We start from the raw sequence: 27,293 nt of genomic DNA, 5'->3' as shown, positions 1-27,293 counted from the left end.
CTGTCCCTAAGTACTGACTGTGGACCCATGACCTTGTAATATGTCTGGCTCTCAGGCTGTGCACCGAAGGCTGCACTGAACAGACATTGCTTGCTGTCAAGGACTCATCAGAAACCTGTGGTGAGTCAGCTTTGTTCCCACTTTGCAGTTACCAAAAGAGGGAGTCCATGGATCACAGTTCAGGATTCCATGGGCTGCGTGTGACCCTCAAGGCTACATATTGTGCACAACTATGCCAGGCTAAACTCTCTTTTACACTTACAGCTTCTTTGCAGAGCTTTATATCCGCTGGGAGCGAGGCCACATTGTCCATCACTTGCAAAGCTCTGTTCAGGTATCCTGGTTTCCACATCAGTGGCATTTGATGGTACACAGCTTGCAGTCCTTTGTGCAACTCCACTTTTCCTGTTGTACAATAATATCTAAGAGTTAATACTTTACTGTTTGAACCCTGAGATAAGGAATGACAAAGGGCTGCACTAAAAACGTGAAAGCAACTCTCGTGGTGTCTAAGGAAATAATAACTTGCTCCAGAGCCTTACAAACATTTACTAATTTGGCCTTACCACAGCCTAGTGAGCTAGGTAAGGATTAACATCTGTCTTGCAGATGGAGAAACTAAGACAGCTGTTAGGCCAAACTTTTCAGCAGAGGCCTCATGTTGGGTGCCCAACTTGACACGTTAAGCCTCATTTCTGGGAATGTTGAGCACCACAACTCCCAGTGACTTTCATTGGTGTTGTAGGTGCTCAGCACCTCTAGAAATCTGGCCCATTTACCAAGAGTTAATACATTATAAAACATGAAACACCTATGCTACATATAGAGAAATGAAGATTAACACTCCACAGCGTGGTAACATGTTGGTAAATGCTGACCAACAATGGTAACCAGTCTAAGCTCTTGACTGTCATCGTTGTAACTAATGGTGTATTTTTGCTATACCCTTTTGATCCAGCCTTACCTTTCTTACTGCAGTTCATATAACCTTTAATTGTACAACTTAGTTATAATTATGGCTCTGACAATGCAAGCTATTAAAACACAGATTTTTCTTCCATGGAGGAGGATGATTGAGGAAAAGCACAGTAACAAATGCAAAGACAAAGCTTATTGGACTATGGCTAAATTTAAATTGCTAAAGTGCTCCAGGTCAGGCTATGCCTAGAGACATCTTTCACTCTTGCAGAGGTCTGTTCTGTTACTGTTGGCAAGATTGTAGAATACGTGACATTGCAGTAAATTGCTTTTGATCCACTGAATGTCAATGTCATCGGATGAGGACTATTGCTTACAGACAACAGTAAAGTACATTTTCTAAATAGAACCACTTCCCAGCCAATCTATATGGCGTAACAAATCTGAATGTCAACCAAACAGCAAAAATCTACCTGTAACAATATCTCAAAGGTAAACTAACAGCCCCATGGAAATCTTGCTTTCAAATTTACTTACAAATTCTATCTCCCTTTTGATTGAGAGTGCAATTTTTTCTTACAGTCAGGTTAAATCAGAATCAATATCCTTATTCTGCCACTACACATTTTACTTTGAAGTTACATTTTCAAAACATGTCTAGTTTTTATTACCTTTGATAGATTTCTAAAATAAACCGATACAGTGATGGAGCAATCATGTAAAGCTTGCTGCTAAAATAGGTATTTACCCAGAGGTAAATGGCAGTTTTGCAGCGGAGAGGGAAGAAAATCACTATGCATTTTATAGTCTTCAGTGAAACACAGGAATTATGAAAGTTAAAAGAAATACAGAGGTGAAATTTCAAGAGAATTCAGATCGATCACTATTTATTTAAATAAAACATTGCCTAGCACATCACACCTAGTGCTACTTACACACATCCAGCATACTCGGTATACTGCAGAAAATGCACTTCCAATATCAGCAATCTCACTTTGGAAACACTGATGTTCTAATGAAACGCAATCATTTAAAAGAATACCTCTACTCTTCCATTGTAGCAGGGCAACCTGAAGGGGAAGCCCACAGGGAAGGGAAGGTGTGAAACTGACAGCAATTTTAGGCACAATTTTCAAAGTTAAATCTGTTACTCCATTCTTAGTTTGCATCATGGTGACCTCCCGACCCTGACTGATGCAAGCTAAAGATGGACTGAAAATCACTCAGATCTGGTTTGTCTTTGTATCAAAACTTTCACTTTATTTAAGCCTAATTCTATTGTCTGTGAATGATGATGACATTTTAATTTAGCAAAGAAATAATTTAATGGGACTATTTTTAATTAAATCAATAAGTACAGTGGAGGAAAAAAATATTGGTATGTAAGGAACTTAAAAACTTACCAAGGAATGTATAGCCATAAAGCTGGGAGCTAAAACCCACAGTGTTTGTCTGTTTTAGGCCTGTAAGCAGAAGAGAGGCTCCAAGATTTCTCTCCTCTTCCCACTGTAAACAATTCAAACCAGATAAGTCTTGCTTGTATAAAACATTAACTTACAATGGCAACAGTCAAACATAGCATGTCTTTGCCTTATATCGTACAACATGGGGAGGTAAAAAATCCTTAAATAGGTCAGTAATTCTGGAAATCACCCCCTATCAAAAATTCAAAGTTACAGTCTTAGCTTGCATTTAAGAGGATTTGCATCTTCTTGGAACAGAGTATTAAAACAAAGTCAGTAGCCCAGATCCTTAATTGGTATAATTAAGCATAACTCTATTGAAATCAACAGAGCTACCTTCATTTACCAGTTGAAGATCTGAACCTGTGTTCTGAAATTCATAGTATTCAGGGTAATGTTATTGAAAACAAAATTGCACAGATCTGTGCACCGGAGCAGTCACTCCCACCCCACAAAAAAGGGGGTGGGGACAGGCCAAGGGATCAGAAATTAAAATGTATGAGTCTTGCAACCACAGTGAAGAGAATGCCAACAGGGTAGTAAATCACTGGGCAGAGAGAATGCCGCATCAACAATTGTGAAAGGAATATTAGGGCAAAACCAAACAAAATGCATCGCACCAACACACTTGTCTAGTTAGCAGTGCCCTAGGACTCACTGGAGACATGGCTCTGCTGTTAGGAAGAAGCACTGTATGAGCTTCCCTAAAGATCCAGACCACCCGTGAGGCTAGGAGACTGGGGCCAAATTAGTAAGTATATTAAAACCACACAAGTAGTATGACCTTGGGAAACATAGAGTATTCTCCTTCAGCAGATCAAAAACAAAGATGCAGACTTAAAGAGTTAAGGGAAAGAGGATGAACAGTTGACAGCCACAGACTGCTTTCAATTTGCTTCAGTTGTCTCTAAAAAAAGTTAATTGTAAGTGGATGCTTACAATATCTACAAGAGGAAGGAACACAAGCACTTGGAGGAGAGGAAGGTGATCAGGAACAGTCAACATGAATTCACCAAGGGCAAGTCATGCCTGACCAATCTGATTGCCTTCTATAATGAGATAACTGGCTCTGTGGATATGGGGAAAGCGGTGGATGTTATATATCTTGACTTTAGCAAAGCTTTTGATATGGTCTCTCACAATATTCTTGCCAGCAAATTAAAGAAGTATGGATTGGATGAATGGACTATAAGGTCAGGGCCGGCTCCAGGGTTTTTGCCGCCCCAAGCGGCGGGGGGAAAAAAAAAAAAAAGTTGTGATTGGCAGCGCCATCGCGCCGCTTTCTTCTTTGGCGGCAATTTGGCGGCAGGTCCTTCCCTTGGAGAAGGACCGAGGGACCCGCCGCCGAAGAGCCCGACATGCCGCCCCTTCCCCTTGGCCACCCCAAGCACCTGCTTGCTGGGCTGGTGCCTGGAGCCGGCCCTGTATAAGGTGGATAGAAAGCTGGCAAGATTGTTGGACTCAATGGGTAGTCATCAATGGCTCGATGTCTAGTTGGCAGCCGGTATCAGGCAGAGTGCCCCAGGGGTTGGTTCTGGGGCCAGTTTTGTTCAACATCTTTATTAATGATGATGGGATGAATTGCATCCTCAGCAAGTTCGCAGATTACACTAAGCTTGGGGGAGAGATAGATACGCTGGAGGGTAGCGATAGGGTCCAAAGTGACCTAGACAAATTGGAAGATTGGGGCAAAAGAAATCTGATGAGGTTCAACAAGTGCAGAGTCCTGCACTTAGGAAGGAAGAATCCCATGCACCACTACAGGCTGGGGACCGACAGGCTAAGCAGCAGTTCTGCAGAAAAGGACCTGGGGATTACAGTGGATGAGAAGCTGGATATGAGTCAGCAGTGTGCCCTTGTTGCCAAGAAGGCCAATGGCATATTGGGCTGTATTAGTAGAAGCACTGCCAGCAGATTGGGGGAAGTGATTATTCCCCTCTATTCAGCACTGGTGAGACCACACCTGGAGTATTGTGTCCTGTTTTGGTCCCCCCACCTACAGAAGGGATGTGGACAAATTGGAGAGAGTCCAGCAGAGGGCAATGAAAATGATTAGGGGGCTGGGGCACCTGACTTATGAGGAGAGGCTGAGGGAACTGGGGTTATTTAATCTGCAGAAGAGAAGAGTGAGGGGGGGATTTGATAGCAGCCTTCAACTACCTGAAGAGGATGGAACTAGGCTGTTCTCAGTGGTGGAAGATGACAGAACAAGGAGCAATGGTCTCAAGTTGCAGTGGGGGAGGTCTAGGTTGGTATTAGGAAACACAATTTCACTAGGAGGGTGGTGAAGCACTGGAATGTGTTACCGAGGGAGTTGGTGGAATCTCCATCCTTAGAGGTTTTTAAGGCCCGGCTTGAGAAAGCCCTGGCTGGGATGACTTAGTTGGTGCAGGTCCTGCTTTGAGCAGGGCATTGGACTAGATGACCTCCTGAGGTCTCTTCCAACCCTAATATTCTATGATTCTATGATTCTAAGCTACAACAGGAAAAGAACAGGTTAAAGAATATTTAGATAAGTTCGATATATTCAAGTCAGCAGGGCCTGATTACATTTATCCTAGCCTAGGCAAGGAACTAGCTGATGCAATCTTGGCACCATTAGCAATTATCTTTGAGAACTCATGGAGGATTGGTGAGGTCACAGAAGACTGGAAAAAGGCAAACACAATACCTATCTTTAAAAAGAGAAACAAAAAGGACCCAAAAAATTATAGACCACTCAGCCTAACTTTGATCCTGGAACAAATTATTAAACAATCAATTTGTAGGGACCTAGAGTATTATAGGGTGATGAGCAATAACCAACATGTATTTGTCAAGAACAAATAAAGCCAAACCAACCTACTTTCCTTCTTTGACAGAGTTACTGGCTTAATGGATGGGAGTGAAGCAGTAGATGTGATATATCTTGATTTTAGTGAAAGTTTTGACAGTCCCTCATGACAGTCTCACAAGCAAACTAGGTAAATATGATCTAGATGAAATTATTACAAAGTGGATACACAACTGGTTGAAAAATTAGTTATCAATGGTTCGCTGTCAAACTGAGAGGACATATTTAATGGGGCCTGACGGGGTCTATCCTGCGTACAGTACTATTCCATTTTTCATTAATGCTTGGATTAAGGAGAGGAGAGTATGCCAATAAAATTTGTGGATGACACCAATCTGAGGGGGGTTGCAAGTACATTGGAGTATAAGATTAGAAATCAAAATGATCTTGATAAATTAGAGATTTGATCTGAAATCAACAAGATGAGTGCAAAGTACTTCCCTTAGGAAGGAAAAGTCAAATGCACAAATACAAAATGGGGAATAACTGGGTAGACAGTAGTACTACATAATAGGATCTAGGGGGTTATAGTGGCTCACAAATTGAATATGAGTCAACATTCTGATGCAGCTGCAAAAAAGATTAATACAACACTCACATTACTCAGAATTATGTCTAAGGCAAAGGAGGTAATTGTCTCATTCTACTCAGCATTGGTGAGGTCTCAGCTGGACTACTATGTCCAGTTTTGGGCAACTCACTTTAGGAAAAATGTGGACAAACTAGAGAGAGTCCACATGAAAGCAAGAAAAAATGATAGAAGATTTAGAAAACTTGACCTGTGAGGAAAGGCTAGGCATATTTAGTATTGATAAAAGAAGATTGAAGGGGCAGGAACAGGACCTGATAACCATCTTCAAATATGTTAAAGGCTGTTCTAAAAAGGACAGTGATTGACTGTTCTTCATGTTCACTGATGGTAAGTCAAGAAGTAATTGGCTTAATCTGCTGCAAAGGAGTTTTAAGTTAGATATTAGGAAAATCTTTCTAACAATAAGGACGGGCCAGTTTTGAAATAAGCTTCCAAGGGAGGCCGTAGAACCATCACTGAAGGTTTTTAAGTACAGGTTAGACAAACACCTGTCAGGGACAGTCTAGGCATACTTGGTCCTGCCTCCATGCACGAGGGGTTGGACTAAATGACCTCTCTAGGTCCCTTCCAACCCTACATTTTTATTATTTCTATAAACAAAAAAGAGAATGAAAGTAAAAGACAGTGAATTGAAGGGGCCCTAAACTCTTCAATAACTCTGTTTTATTGCATTGCACTCCAGTATCTTGGTGTGTGTCCCCCCCCCCCAACCCTTGAAAAAATATTAAACAAATTAATATCCTCATGAGGGGGAAAAAATTGAGCCAAGAGACTCCTGAAATACATGGGCTTTCAATATCAGAGGGATTCAGCATCCTGTATTAACAAGTCATCTAGGAGCACATTTTCAAGACATGGCATTTGAGTGTGAATATTCTATCACCTGATGGTGTCTGAATATGCATATCAAACACACAATGGATTCTGTCATGTTGACTAGGATTTGTGGTCATGGTAACAGTGCAAGCGATGTATGTAGGTGATTTGCATATACCCAAATAGAGGATAGGATTTTTGTTCCCCTAGATTCATGATCATGCAATTAGGAAAGACAACTCAAATGACTGACTTTTATGGACGAGAGGGAGGAAAGGAGAATATGGCAATTAAACAAACAGTTATCATCAATGAAAAACATATGAAATGACTAACCAATTGATGAAAACCTTATGACATCTGTGGTTTGTTTTAATATGTTACTGAATATGTTTCAAGTAACAAAAATGGGGTCTTTAAGCACTCTTCTTATAGAAGAAGTGCTCCGCCCAGGAGCTGAGCGAGGGGGATGTTGCCGCTTCCGGAGAGACACCCAGGTAAGCACCGCCCAGAGCCTGTCTCACCCCGTCCCATGTCCCAACCCCCCTGCCCCCTCCCATACCCAAAATCTGCTGCTGGGAGGGTGTGGGGGGGCGCAGTGGCCCGAGACTGCCCCAAAAGTGGTTGGTGCAACTGGCACAGGGGCTGCCTCAGCTGCCCCTGAGCCAGGCGCACCAGCTGCTGCAGAAGTCACGGAGGTCACGGAATCCGGGACCGCCGTGACAAACTCGCAGCCTTAGTGATAAGAGACTAACCTAATTAAAAAAAACTGAGTATTGTATATTGAATCCAATATTTCCAAAACCCAATAGGTGGCAGAAATCCTAGTGAAAAACTTCACAGCATTAGACCCTTACCACCATCATTGCCACTGAATAACATCCCTAACTGTGAGTAACACTTACATTCTTTTTCTGCGGTGCTTCCCAGACTGCATTGTTTAGCTAATAAATAGTAAATGTATCTTTTTATAGCTTTTCTTTATTTGCACTTATAAAACTTTTCAAACGGATTGGAGCCCAGTACTAGTCAATCCTGCAGATAAGAAAGAAACTATGCCTAATCTGCACCATAAACTCTCGTTCATCTTCATTTAATCTCCTAAACATCTAGAAATACCCAGCCTCCTTTTGAGAGACAGAGATAACTAAAAGGGACACAGATTTTGCTTTTCCTATGCTGTTAAAATCAGCTGAAACGTTGGCACCAGATCACTTCATTTTCTAAGTTAACTTGGATGGGCTTTACCTAGCTTAGTGCCCCCCTGGGGATGCAGTAACCCTTTGAACCAGAGGCACTGTAGATAGTTTTAATGTGCAGCGAACTTACTGTAAATTCTGATTTGGTTGCCAGGTATTGGTATAAGGCATGGAGGGAGAGAAGTTGTGTTGAGAATTCATCAAAACTTTCCTGCAGCATGATCTCAGTAACTACTGACACAGCATCTAGGGAGGAAAATAAAATAACAATTTACAGGTTGAAAACACTGGCAAAACTCAGAGTGACTTCAATGGATGCAGAATCAGAGTCATAATGAGATAAGAGAAAAAACGAGCCTCCTTATGCCTAGTACTAGAGAACTACTATATACCATTCAGGCTACTCTGAGCCCTGGAATACACTACAATCTTATGTTGGTATAACTACATCGCCCTGAGGCACGTAGTAATACAACTTAACCCCTGGTGTAGACAACTACTATGTCTCTGGGAGGTGGAGAACCTGCACATACCTACCAGCAAACTGTGACTTCGTGATTAAGCTGTTTGCAATAAATCTGCTATTAAATGAGTATTCTGTCTCAGATATCTAATTAATACTCCCTATCCTCACCCCACCACATAATATACAATATGCTTGACTTCAAAAACATCGGACAAGGTAATTTAGATTGAAGAGGAGTTAAAGATGGTAGAAAGCTGATGACTCCTAAGTGTTATGCAAAGACACCAAAGGAAACAGAGGAACCAAATGTAATCATGTGGAAAAGTCGATTGGGGGCAGGGGAGAAGATGTGTTAAACTCCAGAGGGGGAAAAAAGGGCTTTAAGAAAAACAATTTTGGATTTAATTCACTATGACTTTTAACAATCCAATGTACCATTGTTATGAAAAACATAAAATTGATGACATAACTGATATTTGGTTTCTTACCTTCATAATTTTCATTCTTTATAAAATAATCCAACAATATATTAAAGGTAAAGTTATCTGGGAAAATTCCATATTGTACCTAAAAAGGAGAGAGAAAAAAAACACTGAAAAATATCATGAGTGTTCCATGTTTTGAATTGTGATTTTAATAAGTGCTAGAGGCATCTTGTATAATGTGGTGTTTATTTGTTTAAATTTAAACAACAAAGAACTAACATCCATGGCCCAAGTCTGCAAACACTTATGCACCTGCGTAACGTTAAAGCATGTGTGTAAGTGTACGGAATCAGAGCCCATGTGCTTATAACCCTGATAACTAGGCTTCTATGACATGTCTTTTCCTCCACCCATTGGTGGTTTTCTATCCTCTTTAGATTTCTTCAGGACTGGGTAGGAACTGTCTTCCCAAATGTCTGTATAATGGCCAGCACTTTTTGGACACTACCACTGTGCATGCGGGGGGATCAGGAGAAAAGACAACAAGTGGGGGAAAGAAAAGAAAAAAAAGCTGGGAGAGCTTTATTTCAAGCTCTGTTCCATCTATATTTTTAAATCCAACAAAAGTATGTAATCCTGGACTGCAGTCTATGGAGAGACATTGTTTATGATAGGAATTCAGAATAAGCTACACTTGTCTAATGCTGATCAAATAAAATCTTGCCTTTTCTCTTAAAAACCTGACCTTGTTTTTTAATGTGTACAAGGCTTTGTCCTGTGCACCATATTTGAAGCACTGTCTGATCCAGCTGTGGATGGTCCAGTCTCTCAGGTACCAGCAGTTTGGACTATGCCGAAACCTAAAGGACAAAACAGAAGAGTCTTAAGTTACAGTTAATTTCTTCCCAGAAGTCTCACAGGTGCAAGGGGCATAATTTAAAACAATCAGCAGTATTTAAGAACACCACCATCACCTGACCCCACAAAAAAAGGTGTATCTTTTTGTAGCTGCAGCAGTATGAAAGCTCTGCCTATACTTTGATGCCTTAGGCCCAACTTGTTAATATTAGAATAGTAAATATATGCAAATCTTCTATAAATTTATCTGGCCTACCTGAGTTTTGAAGCATCAGATACTATGGGACCTGTCCTCCCCCCCCCCTCCCCCCCCCCCCATGATTTTGTAGTATGAGAAAGCATTGTCTATGCTCATCAAAGAAAGGATCTAGCCAGTCCTTCCATTCTCCTAGGACCTAGAGGAATCTAACTTTATCATGTTATGAAGGGGACAGAAAGAAACTGAAAAGGATTACTTAATTTTAAAATGAGTTCATCTAGTTTGAGTTCTTGTATAACACACAGGACTTCCCCCAAATAATTCCTAGAGCAGATCTTTTAGAAAAACATCCAAACTTGATTTAAAAATGGTCAGTGAGGGAGAATCCACCACAACCCTTAGTAAGTTGTTCCAATGGTTAATTAGTCTTACCATTAAAAATGTGTCTTATTTCCAGTCGGAAAATATTTTTGAGGTGCCTGGGCCTGATTCACATATCCCACCTCACATACCCCTGAATACCTCAATTGTTTTCAGTAGCATTACACTGATTTACACCAATGTCAGTCTGATTAGTCTCGGACCCATAGAAGTGCCCACTGAATAAAAACAAACATTAAATTTAAACAAGTTAATTAATTCTTCCTGTATTTACTTTTTGTTACAATCATAACTTCAAATGAATTTCCTCTGGGGAGAAAACCTCACAAGCCAAGTTGCAACCCAGAACAAATCTCTGTGCCTCTATCAGTAGGGGGAGGTAGAGGAAAGCAGGATTTATAATGAAAGTGTTGAGACAATCTTAAATCCTGAGGTTTCAGAACTAAACGTATTTTCCAATGAAAGCCAATTCTTCCCCATCTCCCTCCCCACAAAAAAAGAGTATCTGAAAATAATATTTTGCACCAGAGAATGAAAAACCTAGAACTCATGTTCCAGCTTATATAGTAGCTCCAACTGGTCTTCATAAACCTCAGAGCCAGCTTCCTGCTGCTGCTGGTCATTTTCACAAAGGGCATCAGCCCATGATGAACAGCTGAGGTTGGGGGATGGTGCAGACCCAAAGTTGCAAGATTAAATGCTGGAAGGTTCATCCTTATTCACCCAAATATGTCTCAATTTGTTCAGAAAATTAATGACCAAAACCTGCAGATTCTTGCAGTAGTTGTAGACTGTAAAATAAACTAAAAGCCCTGTATGGCAGGGTCCGTCTTGTTCTCGGGCTGAATTTCATATCTAAGTGTCAAGAGATACCTGAACCCTTTAATGTTTTAACTGTGCATCAAGAAAAGGTTTTATGCCTAAAGTACAAAAGCTACAGTTCCTGCAGAAAACTGCGATGGCTGAGTTGTACTAATGTGCAGCTGCTAGCAGCCTGGAGCCATGCTATATCACCATTTAGTTGCAGGATTGGCTCTTCCATCTGAATGAGCATGCTTTCCGGAACATTTATCAGATTATTGTAGCCACCAACCCTCTTCCCCCACCCTCCCCGTGAATTCCTACGAATGGTATCCTAAGGCTAAAGGCTATACAGATCACCAAGCTTGGAAACAGGGAGAAAATGTTCAAGTCTATAGAATCTGCAGAGTTGCTGGAGACTGGACTGCCAAAAGCAGTGGTTTTGAGACGTAAACAACTGAATAAGGTCTAAGTATAAAGTTATTTACATGGCGCATGAGAGCACACTTTTTAAATAGATATAACATGCATTCTGTTGATCTACTTGCTTTCTACTCTTCTCCCTCTTTTCCCCCCAGCTCTGACTACCAGTAAGATCCTATATTTGTTTTAATGAAAGTCCTGCTTCACTAATGCTTACAAAAAGCATCAATTACAGACATTCAGACTTAATCATATCTCGATGAAACAATTATGTAATTGCTAAAGACTATTTCACCAGTCATTTAAAAAAAGAGGTCAGAATGAAAGCTTGACATCCACTGCCAGCATCATTCAAAGTTGCTTCATTTAACAGCTAACTCCCTTTCCTAAGTGAAAAACTACAGTCCTGCACTACAAAGACATGACAGTAATACTTTCAGATACACTAAAAATATCCCACTGACATCTATCTGGTCTTTAATATCTTTTTCCAATCGGGTGGTAGTAAAGGATCGAAGGGAACATTAAAAAAATTGAAGACTAATAATGGATCTGAACATTCATCTTTACGCAGAGCTGTGTTTCTCTTCTAAAAGATACCAGACACCGCGATGCCTCCATTATTTCTCCCTGCATGCTAGAAGCACTACAACATATTGTAATGCTGACATTTTTCTTGATTCAAAAGTTAAATTGCAAGTGAATGGTAAAGGGCTTTAGCAGGAAATGGTATGTTGTCTGAAAACTGGAGTCTGCCTGAAATTAATCTCATTAGTTAAAGTTTCTGAAAATGAGTTGACCATCAAAGTCCTTGGAGGGTATACAATAAAGATGACTAAAACACTGGTAATTGTGAGGTGGGACTGGTTTTCCTTTGTGGGTGAACAGCACCCAATAGGCTCTGGGCACCACCAGTGTACAAATAATTATTATTTGTATTACTGTAGCACATTGGAGCTCCGGTCATGGACCAGGACCCCCTTGTGTTTAACCCTGTACAAACACAGAACAAAGATTGTCCCTGCCCCAAAGAGCTTACTATCTAAGAAATAAATAATTACTAAACAGTTGTGCATGGGAAGGGGAGGTAGGGAGCCGTGCCAAATTTACTCACTTTGTCTCCACATCAGCAAGACTACACGTGTGTGTGCCTGCGCCATGCATGTGTGTGCAAGTATAGACCCCTTTGCACCAGCACATTTTTCCTGGCAGGGGGATGAGGGAATCAGTTATGAAAGGAAAATATATCGGATCTGTCTTTTCATCATTTCTGACTCCTACTGTGCTTGGGTAGGTTACTGTATTAGTTGGGGACCGAAGCCGATAGACCATTCAATTTTTATAACTAACCCAGATGAAATATCCAAATGTTGTAGCAGATGCTTTTGTCTGAAATGGAAGAGGGAAAAATGCTGGTCATTTGGACAAATATCAACATCCCCCTCTTCTCTGAAACACACAACAGGATATAATTAGGGAATGCAATATGTGCAGGGACAGACAAAAGGATAGGCGGTGGATAAACTACAGAAAGCAGGTTACGGCAAACCAGAGGATACATCCTGAATTTAAAGAAGCCTCTAGCAATTCCTATATGTTCAGTGGAAAGACGAGGAGGTTATCATCCAGATGTCAGCTAAACAGATTCATTCCTTGCAGGTCTAATAAAACTTCAAGAAATATCAGATTCTTATGACACACTCAGAAAAGACAAGGAGAAGAATCTATACCAGTATTAGTGTAGCTCAGTGTTGGAATAGTTTAGTGTTAATGGCGGAGAAATCAATATGGCGATTCTCATGGCCACTGAACTGAGAACATCTCTCCCTACAGAGAACCCAGACAGGAATATCTTTAAGACAAGGAGTCAGTGAACTAGAGAGATCATTGTGAAACTAAACATGTAGAATGCAATAATATACTATGATTCTACTACCAAAAGTAGCATGTCTCCTCCTCCCCCTGTGTGGACAAATGCTCAAATAACCTACTTTAGTAAGGTGACTGATTCAAACTATTGCTTAATTCTTGCAGAAACTAGTTATTAATATATCTTGGAGTTGGCAGCTATGAGGTACAGGACATATTCAGCACAACTGACATGACTTCAGCTGAGAATCTCCCTACTATCACTGATATGCAGATAAAGCCTGCATATTACACTGAGAATATAGTCCTAAACTACTGATTTCCTGCATCAGGACTTTGTTATTTATAGTAATACTGAAATATTTCAGTGTTTTAGATTAGAAGACAGTGAATAATGAAGCAATTTATCAGATGCTGAAAATGCATTAGGGCTGGCTTTTCTGCTCAAAACTGTAGGAAGTGTGGTGTAAATTGATTCTTTCCAGCACTGCAGAACCAGCTGAGTTGGTTCCTTTTTTAAAAATAAGAATTGCCCTTTTCAAATTTGTTTTGGTGCCACCAAGTGGTGAAATTATGTATTACCACATTCATATACAGTTTTTCACGGAAATTATAGTAGTCCTGAAGCTGACAACAGAATGGCAAAGAAGGCAGCAAATTCTCTTCAGTTTTTTAAAAAAAAGGTCAGACGCCAGAAAGAACTTGCATGCTCCAAAACCAGTTCACATAATCCGAGCAGCGGCAGATGGAACAGATCAATTGAGCTGTCTAGTCCTCTCTGCCCTCCAAACCATTCAAGATGGTTCCCTAGATAAAATTTCTAATTTTTTAATTCTACTTTAAAATGTCCGGTTGTTGATGGGGCGTCTGTCACTGCTTCCCTTGGGAGATTATTTCAGGATGGCCTTGTGGTTAAGGCACTGGACTTGGACTCACAGGTGTGGATTCAATTCCCAGCTCTGCTAGAGACTTACTTCCTGTGTGCAATCTCTCTGTTTCCCATCTGTAAAATGGGAACAACAACTTCCTTGGTCTTGTCTATTTAGACAGCAAGCTCACCAAAGTGGGGACTGTCTCTTATGAAGTGTATGTGCAGTGTACAAGACAATGGGATCTCCGAGGCCTCTAGGTACTTTTGTAGTAATCGCATTTTGTAGAAGATTTTTACTGAATTTCACCTGAAATTTCCCTTTTTTAAATGTCATCTTGTTACACCTAAATAACTTTGAACTACCCTAAATAATTTTTTCTCTCTCTCTGGCAATGACAGTCTTCACATATTTGGAAGATTTCTATTATACCTCCCATCTCTACCCATAATTGATGCTCATATCTTTCACTCATCTTAACTTTCCTCATAATAGTTAACCTATCAGCTTGGTGTATGTTTATCTCCCTTTCATAACATGGATCCTGTCTTATGTTAAATTCTTCCATTTAACTTTTAAGATGTCTTTTAGCTCTCTAGAACCAGAGCGAGGGATGGATCTGGATGCTTATCTGTTTTAATCAGGAAAAGGAACAGAGTCAGGCTTCTTCTCATCCACTTCAGATTCTAAAAGGTCTTGGAGCAAAATAGAAATGGAATTAACAAGATGAAAAATGCCTCAACTCCTAAGAAACATCTCTAATTGCCAGAAAGAAGCTGCCTCTCTGGAATTAATCCAAAGCCACTCCACTTTCTAAATGCAAGTCATATGGAGATGCAAAGCTCCTTGGCAATGCCATGTTTTTTTCTTCCAAGGCACATTTTTCAAGCTACAGTGCATAATGATCCAATAGATTCCAGGCAGACTTAGCTTGGAAACGAACATGTTAAGAAAAACGTCACCTAAATGTCTCCTTTGTTTGTCATGTCAAGCTGTATATTCTGGGAGAAATCCTCAGCGTTTGAAATGTCCCAGAGGCAGTGATCATGTGTCAATGTCAAGACAATTGCCCTGCAAAACTTTGTGGTTTGGAAATTTCCTTTTAAACATGAGTGAGTGAAGGAAGCGTCAGTTTTCTCTCTCTTCAGCTATATCCATGTATGCGTTTGTCTGCACGAGTGTGTGTATACTCTGTTTAAAATCCAGTACAGTACGTAGTCATACCATTCATGCAAGAAATACACAAGTCATTTCTTAACATAATGACTCATTAACTTCTGGTAGGAGCAGAGGGAACATTTTTTTAAAAACTTTTGAAGTAAAATAAAAACATTACATAGGATTAAGGTAGAATACCTTTGCTACAAAGTATAATAAATCAATTAGCAAGAGCAGTAATAGGAACAGGCTTTTAAAAACAGATTGATCAAGTCAGTGGGGGTGTGGGGGGAGAGCAGAATATTTGTAAGTGGTGGGGAGCAGAATAATTGCCAGGCACATCTGCTCTCTCCTACAAGTAGGCCACTATAGAAAAGCCTCACCGCACTCCCTGAAAATGGTCATGTGTTTAGGTTATCAACCATTATGTTTTAATTTTTTATCAGCTTTCTCTAACGGAGTTTAAACTGGTTATCCTTTACCTATTCTAAGCATTTGTATTCTACCCACTGCCATAGCATCTATACGGTTGGCTTTTTTTTCTTCCCCAAGTAATACTTTGTAATTTCTGTAGCACCTTCCTTCTTAGCATAACAAAGAGCTTTCCAAGCACTGATGAATTTAGTCTCACAATAAGTCTTTCAGGTAGGGGGAAATTATTAATGTATTTTAGAGATGGGAAACTGAGGCACAGAAGCATAGTTAAGTCACCCAGCAAGTCTGTGGCTGAACTGGGAATAGAACCCAGAACTCAAAACCCTGTGGCCAGCCTTCACCACTTAATCATACTTACTGCTCCCTTCTCTACCCTTCCCATTCCACTGCCCTTTTATTTTTATCTTGTCCAAGGTGTGGTTGGTTGGTTGGTTTTTGTTTTTCACCCCCACGTGCAGTAATAATCATGTTTGGTAAAAGCACTAGACACATTTGGTGTGGATTTTTGTTGGGAGAAGCACACTTGCATATACTGTCATTTAGGAGGAGTTTAGATGTGCATGGGTTTGCATGAGAATTTCATATGATCATGGAAATCTCTTAACAGTATAAGCAATGGTATTTACCAGTCAACAATCCTGAAAAGGCTAACATTTTGCTCAAAACTATTCTGCTGCATAGAAAGAACAGCTTCAAAAGATCTCTTTCTACCAGTGACTGAGGGGCAATCAAGCCATATGCTGGCAAGATCTGGTCCATCCATTAGTGACCCATTTAGTATATTTGACAGTCACTTATGTGAACTGCCTTACAAATGACTGACAAGCTGAATTTTTGATACAACAAGCACTTATGCCCAATGTTGTCAATCTTTAGCCTTATGTCATTTCAAATGCTCCTCTTTCTTTTGATAGATACAATGCAGCTCTCTGAACAAAACAGAAAAGAACAATCTTATGTTTAGAGAGAAAAACAGGATTGTCAAGCAGTTGCAAAAAATCATAAGAGTTGCTACTCATTTCATAACAATATATTAATGGAGACTCACTACACAAAGACAAAGGAAATACTGTGTTTTCATAAAAACACACAAAAGAAGCATTAGGAAAGAAATAGTAACAGCAGCAGTTCTAGAATCGGCAGCAAAGCCCAAAGGACCATCGTGGCTCTGAAATTCTTGGCTCGGAAAAGTATATTACAAATTTAGCCATCCATCCACTGGCAGTGAACTTGATGGAAGTCGAGCAAGACAGGTCCTCCAACTTGTAAAACCAAGGAGAGGGAACACATAAGGTGCCCCCTTCAGGATTTGATACTTTCTCAATCGATGGAAAACTCCCCTGGCTGTTACTGCAGTTCCTTCAGAATCTTCTAATGGCCACATCTCTTCAGAACAATATGAAACAATACAGTAGTGATCAGTCTTAAGATGTATCGACAAAAGTTTGGTTTTCAAAACAAGGTTCTCAGCATGCCTCAAGCCCTCCTCAACATGATTTTGATTAAGGGACTGCGGGTGTTTTTCATTCCCAGAATAACAGTTCCTCAGTCTCAGGCCTTGTCTAGACCAGGATTTAAAGGTGCTAACTAACATGCCTTAAAAAGTCTAGAACAGACAAGACATATTGCCTTTAACGCAGATAAGTGACTGAATTAAAGCTATGTCTCCCAGCTGTTTGCTGTGCAGTTTATATTGCACTTTGGGAGCCTACAGGAGAAAAGCACTGTGGAAATGTAAATACAGTACTACTAATAAACTCAGAAGATAGCATTTAGCCTAATTTCCTGTAGAATGTAAGCCAATTATTTTAGCAGTGTTTAAATTTTTTTTTTTAAATTTAAACACAAACTAATCAACAAATATCTTTTGGATTTTACTTTTTCAGATTCTCTTCATGACAGAAAGATGCGTTAGAGAGAGATTAATTTCACTCCTTGTTGCTCAGGGATAAACCCCTGATGAAAGACAGCGATCCAAATTTTAAAATACGGTCCCTATTGTCCCTGTCCTTAGGATGAACAGAATATCTGATTATCCATATCCTTCTCTCTCAATCCTAACGGAATAGGGATAGGAGGAGAGAAGAAATCAGAATTTCTTGTCACAGGTATGAAGAACCAAAACTACTTTAGGTATAAAGCTGAAACTCCTTTGAGGTGCAGCAGTTAAGAAACTAAATGGAAAAAACCTTTTCTTAACATAAAAAAAATCTTACTGACAGTTAAGGACACAGCTCCTAGGAATTCTGCTTCTTAAAAATACATCTGGGCTTTTACAGTTGAAAATGAACAGATTTGAATACAAATGCAACTAATAATCTAGTGTTAAGATGCAGAGTACGATAGGCTCAGGAAAACATGGACTATGATGGGGTGAGCTGTTGCTATAGCGACTCTATGAGAAGATATTCTCTAGTGCCTTTCTTAGTCCCAGTACAACCATAATAAAGTCTAATTTATAACCAACACTTGCATTAATTATACCTTCCCCTGGTATACTGGCATGGAAATACAGGTTATAAAATGATGAACTGAGCAACACTTTAGATTTCTTGCTTTTGGGAGGTTTTTGAATCTCAGCAATTGCAAAGTGTCAGGCTAAAACTTATTTGTATTAAGGTTTGACAAAAGGGTAGTTGTATGGAGCCATTGCTTATCTGCGTATCTCTGAAAATTAATTAGACACAAAGGCTATAAAACTACAGCAAATGTAAGTAAAATACTTTTTCCTTCTGCCCTTTTAATCATTCAACCTGTCTGGATGCTTGTTGCCGTCCTGACTGATTCTCCATCTGTCTGAAACTTGGCACACAAGTTATCAGCCAGATACATTTTTCAAAAACAAGTAAACATGTTGTTGAAAATGTACTTAAATTTCTATTGCAGTCATCACCTTCCCATCTGGGCTCATTATACAATTAAAGAGAGAGAGAGAGAGAGAGGAAGCCTTCCAAAGCTGCCAACAAGCCAACTAAATCCACTCCCTGCCTCCGCTAATCGCGTATTGCAAGTTATTGTTAATTTACAGAGTGTTAAAAAGGTATGTTTCAAACTCTATTTTACTCAATCACTAGCTATCAAAGGATCTCATTTTTAGAGGATGACAGCTTTATTTTTCAGCTCCTTGCTTGTCATTTGCTCAGATTGCCAATATTTCAGCCTATGGCCAACCCTCCATACTTAGCTGCTTTGAAAAGTTTGAAAAGCTGCTTAAAAAATGAGTTTTACAAGTGATGGCCTACTTTTTACTTTGTGGTAACAAAAGCTGTGCTGCCTAGCAGGAGGAAAGGAAGACCTAAGGGCTATGTCTACATGGTCCCACAGTTTAGACTACAGGGTGTGAACTGTAGCGCACACTACCATGCTGTGCTTTAACTCCCCTTTGTGGACACTGCTGGGGTGAACTAAAAGGTACTTAGTTTGCTTTAACTTAGGAATGGTCTATACCTAAAAAATTTAAGCTGAGAGGACCATTAAATAATTTGCTTAAGGCCAAAGAAAGAATCTGTGTTAGAGTTAGGATTAAAACTCAGGGGTTCCAGGATTCCAGTCCTGTGTTCAGACCACTACTGCATGCCTTTCTATTTCACATTATAAAGTAATACATTATGGATGCCATTAAAAAGTAAATATTGCCAACAAATACTGCATTGCACCATGACCTTCTATTCCAAGAACAGAAAAAACTGCAATAAATTACTGTGGGAAGCGCTTCTAAATACTGACTTTTGATGGTGGCTAATGTAAGACTAAATTTAGTCTGAGAGGGAGAAATGACCAATTTTGTCACCTCGAAAGCCTTCACGTTGTAATAGACGTGTTGCAAAATCTGCTTATTCTATTCAAATTACCAGTACTTCACATAATTTCTTTTTGGCACAGACTGGATGCTAGTTTAAAACTGTGCCACTTGCCACAACTGCTTACACACTAGAATATCGCAGGGGCCAAAGTTGAATCCGTGCAGATTATGCAGTAACCTTTTTTTCTGGCTTCTGTACCAGAAACTTGAATTAGCGTGTTGAGACCAAGCCATTTATTCTGCAATGTCATTCACTTTCACACCAGATGCCCCAGAGGCGCGCGCGCGCGCACACACACACACACACACACAAAGGCAGTGCTGCAACAACATAACTACTGAACAGATTTTATAAGATGATTTAACCTTTCAAAGGTGAACTTCACAGTTGCTACCAAAAAAATTTAAGTGACACTGGCATGAACCAATTTCCAAATTTAAAAATTCACTACTATGTTTATTCACTTCAAAATGTTTTAATCCAAAGTGGGTGATACCATTTCCCTGTCCATGCTCCCCATCTCATAACAAGAGTCCATGTGGCAGATGAACATGGTTTTTACTTTACTATTCTGTACTCACAATTCTTCACTATGACAATCTGATTCCACTATGCATTGCTACCTGAACTCAACATTAACAGAGTGGTGTCAGAGCTAGAATGAATGAGATGAACTGCTAAGGAATACAAATGAGATTTTCATATTAAGCGCACACGTAACATTGACCAATTGATTCAGGCTCATTTGATGTTTTGGCCACAAATTGCAGCTATTTCCAAAATGTTAGTGTAATGTTAGTAGATGCCTTAGCCTTCCCACCTAGGGGAATACAGAGAAAAATTCACTCATAGGAGACAAAATCCTTATCTGACCACTCTCTCTGAAGGCTGCTACTGGGCTGTTTACCTTGAATCAGTGCTGTATCTCAACATTACAGTCATGTCTAAAGTTTATCATGTATAGTAAGTGAAGTAGAAAAGCCTTATTGTACTATTAACTGAACAATATTACATTTCACAATATTGTCAAGGCCATATTGTATTATAGCTCCGGGTAATGGGTTCACCTCTCTCCTCTTCCTTCTTTGATACTGTTAACGTTACCACCTCCCCTCACGTCGCTCAGGTCTATAATCTGGCAAACATCTTTAACTTGTTCCTCTCGTTCGCTTCCCGCATCCAGGTTGTACTCACTCTTGCTGGTTCTCCACATTTTGAAGATCCAGCCTTTCTGTCCGGCTTACAAAAAAATCTCATCCATGCTCCAATCAGCTCCCCACTTACTGTGCAACCCCCTCTTTTCCAGCCTCCCCAGCATCCACACTGTCTGCCTCTCTCCAGTCCATCCAGAATGCAGCAGCTAAAATTATCTTCCTAAAACATTCCTCTGACCTCACTAACCCCAATGAATCTCTCCACTAGCCCTCCCCTTTTCCTTGGTATAAATTGTAACTTCTTGTCCTTGCCTTCAAGGCCGTATATAATTTTGCCACTCCCCTACTTATCCAGCCTTATCTCTTACCATCTTGCTCCCACTCCCACCACTCTGCCCATGGAGAGGACTCCTTTAATCCAATTCTCCCGCTAACACCTCCGTGCTTTTTTTTCCAAGCCAGCTTCTAGTACAGAGCACCCTTTGTGAGCTGGTCTGACAGGCAATTAGCATTTCCTCATTTAAATCCTTCTGAAAACTCCCATTTTTTGTGATACTGCCAATAAGTGAGTCAATAACATTCATCACAGTCTTTATTTTAAAATTAGATCAACCTCAGCAACTGCCCGATTTTACTGTAGTAACTCATCTTTCCACCCCCATCTCCTTCCTGCTGTTTGTCACACCACTTTTTGTGACAGGTATGATGTCCAGGTGTCAGCTCTGAGAGACTCAGACCATCTGTTTCTTATACAGCACCTACCACCCTATTGGGTGCTATGAAGTAAAAAACGGTTACTTACCTTCTGTAACTGTTGTTCTTCGAGATGTGTTGTTCACGTCCATTACACATTAGGTGTACGCGCGCCGCGTGCACGGACGTCGGAAACTTTTTCCCTTAGCGGCTCCCGTTGGGCCGGCAGGGGCCCCCCCTCCCGCCAGAGCGGTGCCCCGCTCTAGGGTATATATATCCCTGCAGGCCCGACCCCCTTCGGTTCCTTCTTGCCGGTGACTCCGACAGAGGGGAAGGAGGGTGGGAAGTGTAATGGACGTGAACAACACATCTCGAAGAACAACAGTTACAGAAGGTAAGTAACCGTTTTTTCTTCTTCGAGTGATTGTTCACGTCCATTACACATTAGGTGACTCACAAGCTTACCATTGGAGGCGGGTAGGAGTCAAGGTACAATTGATTGAAGCACAGCCCTTCCAACCACCGCGTCCTCTCTGGTCTGGTGATGGATCGCGTAGTGGGCTGTGAACATATGCACGGACGACCAGGTGGCTGCTTTACAGATCTCCTGGATCGGAACCCGCGTCAAGAAAGCTGCCGAGGACGCTTGGGCCCTAGTCGACTGAGCCCGGATCTCTGGGGCTGGTAGGTTGGCTAGCTCATAGCACGTGCGTATGCAACGCACAATCCATGCTGACAAGCATTGCGTCGAGATAGGTAGGCCTCTCATTCGTTCTGCAATGGCAATGAACAGCTGAGGTGTTTTGCGGAATGACCTGGTCCGTTCCAGATAAAAAGCCAAGGCCCTACGGACATCGAGGGTATGCAGGCTGCGATGGCTAGGGTCCGTATGGGGCTTAGGGAAGAACACCGGTAGACAAATGTCTTGCCCCATGTGAAAATGTGAGACCACTTTTGGAAGGAATTTAGGGTGTGGCCTTAGTTGCACCTTGTCCTTATGAAAAACTGTATAAGGGGGTTCCGAAGTGAGGGCTCTCAATTCCAAAATGCTCCTGGCCGATGTGATGGCCACGAAAAACGCCACCTTCCAGGTGCATGAGGGAGCAAGAGGCTAGGGGCTCGAACGGGGGGCCCCATGAGCTTAGTTAGGACCAGGTTGAGATTCCACGCAGGGACCGGTGTGCGCGAATAGGGAAACACCCTCTCCAGACCTTTGAGGAATCGGGCTACTGTGGGGTTGGAGAACACTGACACTCCCAACTCCCCCGGATGGAACGCCGATATGGCAGCCAGATGCACCTTAATTGAGGCAGGGGCGAGCCCTTGATGCTTGAGGTGCAGTAAGTAATCCAGAATTGATGGGACTGAGGCCTGCAGAGGCTGTATGTGATGAGGCTCGCACCAGTGGGAGAACCTCTTCCACTTGGCCAGGTAGGTCGCTCTCGTGGAGGGTTTCCTACTACCAAGGAGGATTTGCTGGACCTGGTGGGAGCACCTGTGCTCCGCATCGTTCAGCCAGAGAGATACCACGCCGTGAGATGTAGTGACGGTAGGTTCGGGTGAAGCAGGCGACTCCTGTCCTGTGTGACGACGTCGCGATGGAGGGGGAGGGCAATCGGATCGGCTAGGGACAATTCCAGCAGGGTTGTGAACCAATGTTGTCGTGGCCACGCCGGGGCGATGAGGATAATTGTCGCCTTGTCCCTGCGGGTCTTGAGGAGGACTTTGTGGATGAGTGGGAATGGAGGGAAGGCATACCTCAGGCTCCCTCCACACGGAATCGCGAAGGCATCTGCCAACGATCCCAGGCTGAGGTTCTGGAAAGAGCAAAATTGAGGGCATTGTCTGTTGTCCTTGGTGGCGAAGAGATCCACCTGGGGAAACCGTCTCCTCAGCCTGCAAGCCCAGATTGAGGGCTACACGGCGGAGCAGGTCCTGGTGCGCCCGAAGATCAATCGGGGGAGGACCAGACACAGTTGTACCCGCTACGGCTTCGTCCGGTGAGGAGGTAGAGGTCGGGGCCTTTTGCCCATCTTCACCTTCCTGCCCTTCCCCGATTGGTTGCTCCTCTGGAGCCTGTCCCATGGCGTGGGACTGAGACGGCACCGTGCTCGGTGCCGAGTCCACTCCTTCACGCTCCTGCGGTCTGGAGATTGTCGCCTCCTTGCGAGAGGGCGGGCGGTACCGCGGGGAGCGGGACCGATGCCCTGATGGCCCAGATCTCGAGGCCCCAGACGGGGGGCCTTGCTGGTGGTAGGCCCAAGGTGTCCAGAATGGCCATTGACCCTGCTGGTCCCATTGAGGATGCCAAGAGGCTTCGTAGTCTCTACTGGCCGGTGCCCTGTGGGCATATCCGCCGTACTGGCCCGTCAGTCTCCGACACTACGGACGGTGATCTGGAAGGCCACGGCGGTGCCGTGGTACGGTGCTGGTCCGGGGTTGGATAGTAGTGCCTCCGCGACCGGGACCTGGAGTATCGCCTCGCCGATCTGGACCTGGATCGGTACCGGTGACCACGGGATCGGGAACAACTACGGGTGGTCGGTCTCTGGGATTGTGTAACCGACACGTCCCGGTGCCGACTCGAGCACGGCTGCTGGGTCGGTGCCTGCCTCTTATTGAGGACCGACGGCTGTGGAGCTCTCTGCGCGGAGGGCAACCGGGAGTCCATTGAGGCGGAGCTCGACCGGGACTGATGCCGTGAACGGTGCCGAGATGGCGACCGTGATGGGCGCACCATCGCCGGCTTGCCTCTGGATGGCAGTCGCGGCGGAGTGTCCTTAGTCCGGGGAGGGCCCTCAACGGACAATTCAATTACGTCCTTTGCTGCCTCAAATGTGTCCGGAGTGGAGGGCTGTTCCAAGAGCTCCTCCAGCCCTTCCTCCCCACTCGACGCGCCTATCCCGGGGCTCGACGGGCCTTTAGGCGCCGGAGCCACTGACACCGGGACCTGTGCCGGGGCCGTAACGGCCTTAGGCGCACTCGAGGTCTTCGCGGGCGCTGCCCTCTTATGCGGGGAGCATCCTCGGGCCTTGGGTTGGCCCTTAGATTTCGGCGGCGAAGACGACCGATGCCGGAGGTGCCCTTGCTGAATCGGTGCCGTGGGCTTCGGGTGTCCCGCCAGCGCCGGGTCCCTGACCGATGCCGGGGCACTCCGCACCGAGGCAGACGGTGCCGTCGAAGTGGAGGGCTGTAACGCCGTCTCCATGAGCAGCTGCTTAAGGCGAAAGTCTCTTTCTTTCTTAGTCCTGGGCTTAAAGGCCTTACAGATCTTGCAGCGCTCCTTTTGGTGTGTTTCCCCCAGGCAACGGAGACACGAGTCGTGAGGGTCGCTCAATGGCATAGGCTTACGGCATGTGGCACAAGCCTTGAAGCCTTGGGCGTGCGGCATGCCCCGCCGCCCAGGGCCGGTGCCGGGGTTGACCAAATACCTACTATTGAAGAACTTAAGCACTCTAAAGAACTGTTAACTGCTAAGCTTAACACTAACAACTAAAAGCTGATAACTGTGAAGATAACACTAACGACTATGCTAAGGGCACTCTCAGACGAGAGACAGAGTTGTTCCAACGCCGCCACGGACAGTAAGAAGGAACTGAAGGGGGTCGGGCCTGCAGGGATATATATACCCTAGAGCGGGGCGCCGCTCTGGCGGGAGGGAGGGGCCCTGCCGGCCCGACGGGAGCCGCTAAGGGAAAAAGTTTCTGACATCCGTGCACGCGGCGCGCGTACACCTAATGTGTAATGGACGTGAACAATCACTCAAAGAAGAATGTAAGTAATGCAGTCTAGTTAAGGATTTGATCATAGAACTGGACAGCAATCTATTTGTATCTCCTTCTTTACAAACCACTCATCTATTTAACTCTTTTGTTCAGTTACCAAACAAAACCCAAACCTTGAGTTCATCAAAAACAAAAACAGACAAATAAACAATCCAACCCCACATCCAAACTAAGTTATCCAGTAGATTTCCCAGTACATCCTGTCTTCTATGTGCCTAGCCTTTTCTTAATTTTTTTGGGACAGGGGCTGTCTTTATTACTGTACTGTGCTGTGCCAAACTTACTGTGAATACCAAACAATTAATAATGATAGAGCTGGTCCAAGCATTTTGCCAAAAGAATAGTGTGTGTGTGGAGGGGAAATAAAGGTAAAAGCCCGAAAGTCAATAGTAAGTCACAGTTAATACAACTTACAGATATGTATTGTTACTAATTTACTAATGGTGGGGTGGGGAAACACTACATTCTTGAATTTACAGCAACTGCTTAATATACCGGTATTTCCTTATCAAATATTGAATTTAATCTAACAAGCATACTTACACAAGGAATATGGCTAGTTTTGCATTTTACACAGTTCTTTAAAAAAAAAGTCAAGGCTTTTATTTAAAAAGAGACAATAAGAACCTAACTTGAATTTCTGTATATATTACTGGATAAATGTTCAGAGTTGTCGGTTTTTGCAAGCTGCATAATTCCCATGAACATTCAATTAGACTGTGTGACTCAAAGCGCAGACAAATGACTTGAAAATACAGGGGGATATTTTATTGTCCTTTCCTTTCCCATCTGAAAAGGAACACTGTCAAGTTTGGTAGTCAGAAAATATGACACGCTTGTTGGGTTTGTGATTGCTGATGAGCCTCAGAACATGGTGCAAGTGTGTGTATACAAAGTTATTCCTCCCCACTGTGCTGGCTTCCTCAGCTCTTGTATTCAGACAGTGAACTGACATTTACAAGCATCCAGCTCTCTGAAGCATTCATAGTGCATAAGGCTTATAAATGTCATGTTACCCATTGCATACAAAAACAGAGCAGACAGGCAGAATGGGCGAAAGTACTACATGTGTTCATATCACATTCATGTGCCTGTGATCACAGCTAAAATATTATGCACTGGTGAGTCAAAACAGTTACTAGCACTGATTTATTTTCCAGGCAGGCTTTTTAAAACCTCCTAAGAACCATGGCTTTCCAAACAGATTAATAAAATCCTAAAATTAAGTTAGTAGCTACAATCTTTGGCCTGGATAAAGGAAGCCATCTGGGTATGTGTGACCATTGCAAAATAGTAGCTTCAGTGGAGCATGAAGAGGTGTGGTCTTCCTTTTTAAAGCAATAACGCCGTATTCCAGTGGATACTCAGGTGAACATTTTAAGATGTTCATGGCAGGCACCATGTCTTTCTAAGTGTATGTATGACCTTTAAATACTGTGAAGATCTAGATAGAGAGCACAATGGGGCCCTAGCCCTGACTGGGGTCTATGGACATTATTATTTATTTCTACTATAGTAACTTGAAAAGTGCAACAAAAATCAGTTAGATGTCTGAACTGGCTTCTGGACACATCTCTGCCTCTTAACAAGATTTTTCTGAATCTCATATTATGCTCATTTATATTCATCTGAACTACTTGCTCTCTACGTTTTTTGGCTGCAACTTTATTTTGTCTATGGCTGATCTCTTAAATTTTCTAAAATATAATTCACAACCTGTCTCCAGTAGGGCTTTTTGCTGTTGTGGGTCCGGGCTCTAAAATAACCTTCAGACTGATATTGAATGCACTCCAGTTTAACTTTGGGAAGAATAAGAGCCAAGTCCTGAGACGTGCTGCAGCAACTCAGAGACTCCAAAGCCAAAAGGTAACATTGTGATCATCTAGTCTGTCCTCCTGTGTAATACAGGATACAAAACTTCCCCAAAATAAGTCCTAGAGCAGATCTTTTAGAAAAGCATCCCACCTTCATTTTAAAACTGTCAGTGATAGAAAATCCACCACAACCCTTGGCAAATTATTTTGTAATGGGGTGGCCACGCCACGCAAGGCAGAGCTGGTTAAAAGAGGCCAATTTACTTTATAGGCTGCACCTGGAGGAAAGCTTGGGCCTTATCAGGCCTAACGGCTTAGGAAGCCTAGCTGGGATAAGCT

At 42.4% G+C, this 27,293-nt stretch overlaps 1 protein-coding gene across 4 annotated transcripts in view; it reads right to left on the bottom strand.

Annotated features, from left to right (window-relative positions):
* The window catches only part of MRPS27 (mitochondrial ribosomal protein S27), a 64,283-nt gene that overhangs the window by 8,428 nt on the left and 28,562 nt on the right, over nucleotides 1–27,293 (bottom strand). For 2 of the 4 annotated variants that reach the window (XM_005288221.5, XM_065550136.1), the window contains exons 5-9: nucleotides 9,458–9,572; nucleotides 8,776–8,854; nucleotides 7,952–8,067; nucleotides 2,322–2,424; nucleotides 263–405 (exon numbers count right to left, since the gene is read on the bottom strand). In XM_005288221.5, coding sequence (XP_005288278.2) covers nucleotides 263–405; nucleotides 2,322–2,424; nucleotides 7,952–8,067; nucleotides 8,776–8,854; nucleotides 9,458–9,572 — 556 coding nt within the window. Of the gene's footprint in view, nucleotides 1–262; nucleotides 406–2,321; nucleotides 2,425–7,951; nucleotides 8,068–8,775; nucleotides 8,855–9,457; nucleotides 9,573–20,702; nucleotides 20,870–27,293 lie in introns of those variants that run through there. The other 2 variants (XM_042855909.2, XM_065550137.1) reach the window with 2 other exon arrangements.

The sequence above is a fragment of the Chrysemys picta genome, chromosome 6 (assembly GCF_011386835.1).
Source record: "Chrysemys picta bellii isolate R12L10 chromosome 6, ASM1138683v2, whole genome shotgun sequence".
NCBI lineage: Eukaryota > Metazoa > Chordata > Testudines > Emydidae > Chrysemys > Chrysemys picta.
This window is presented reverse-complemented; position numbering and strand designations above follow the sequence as displayed.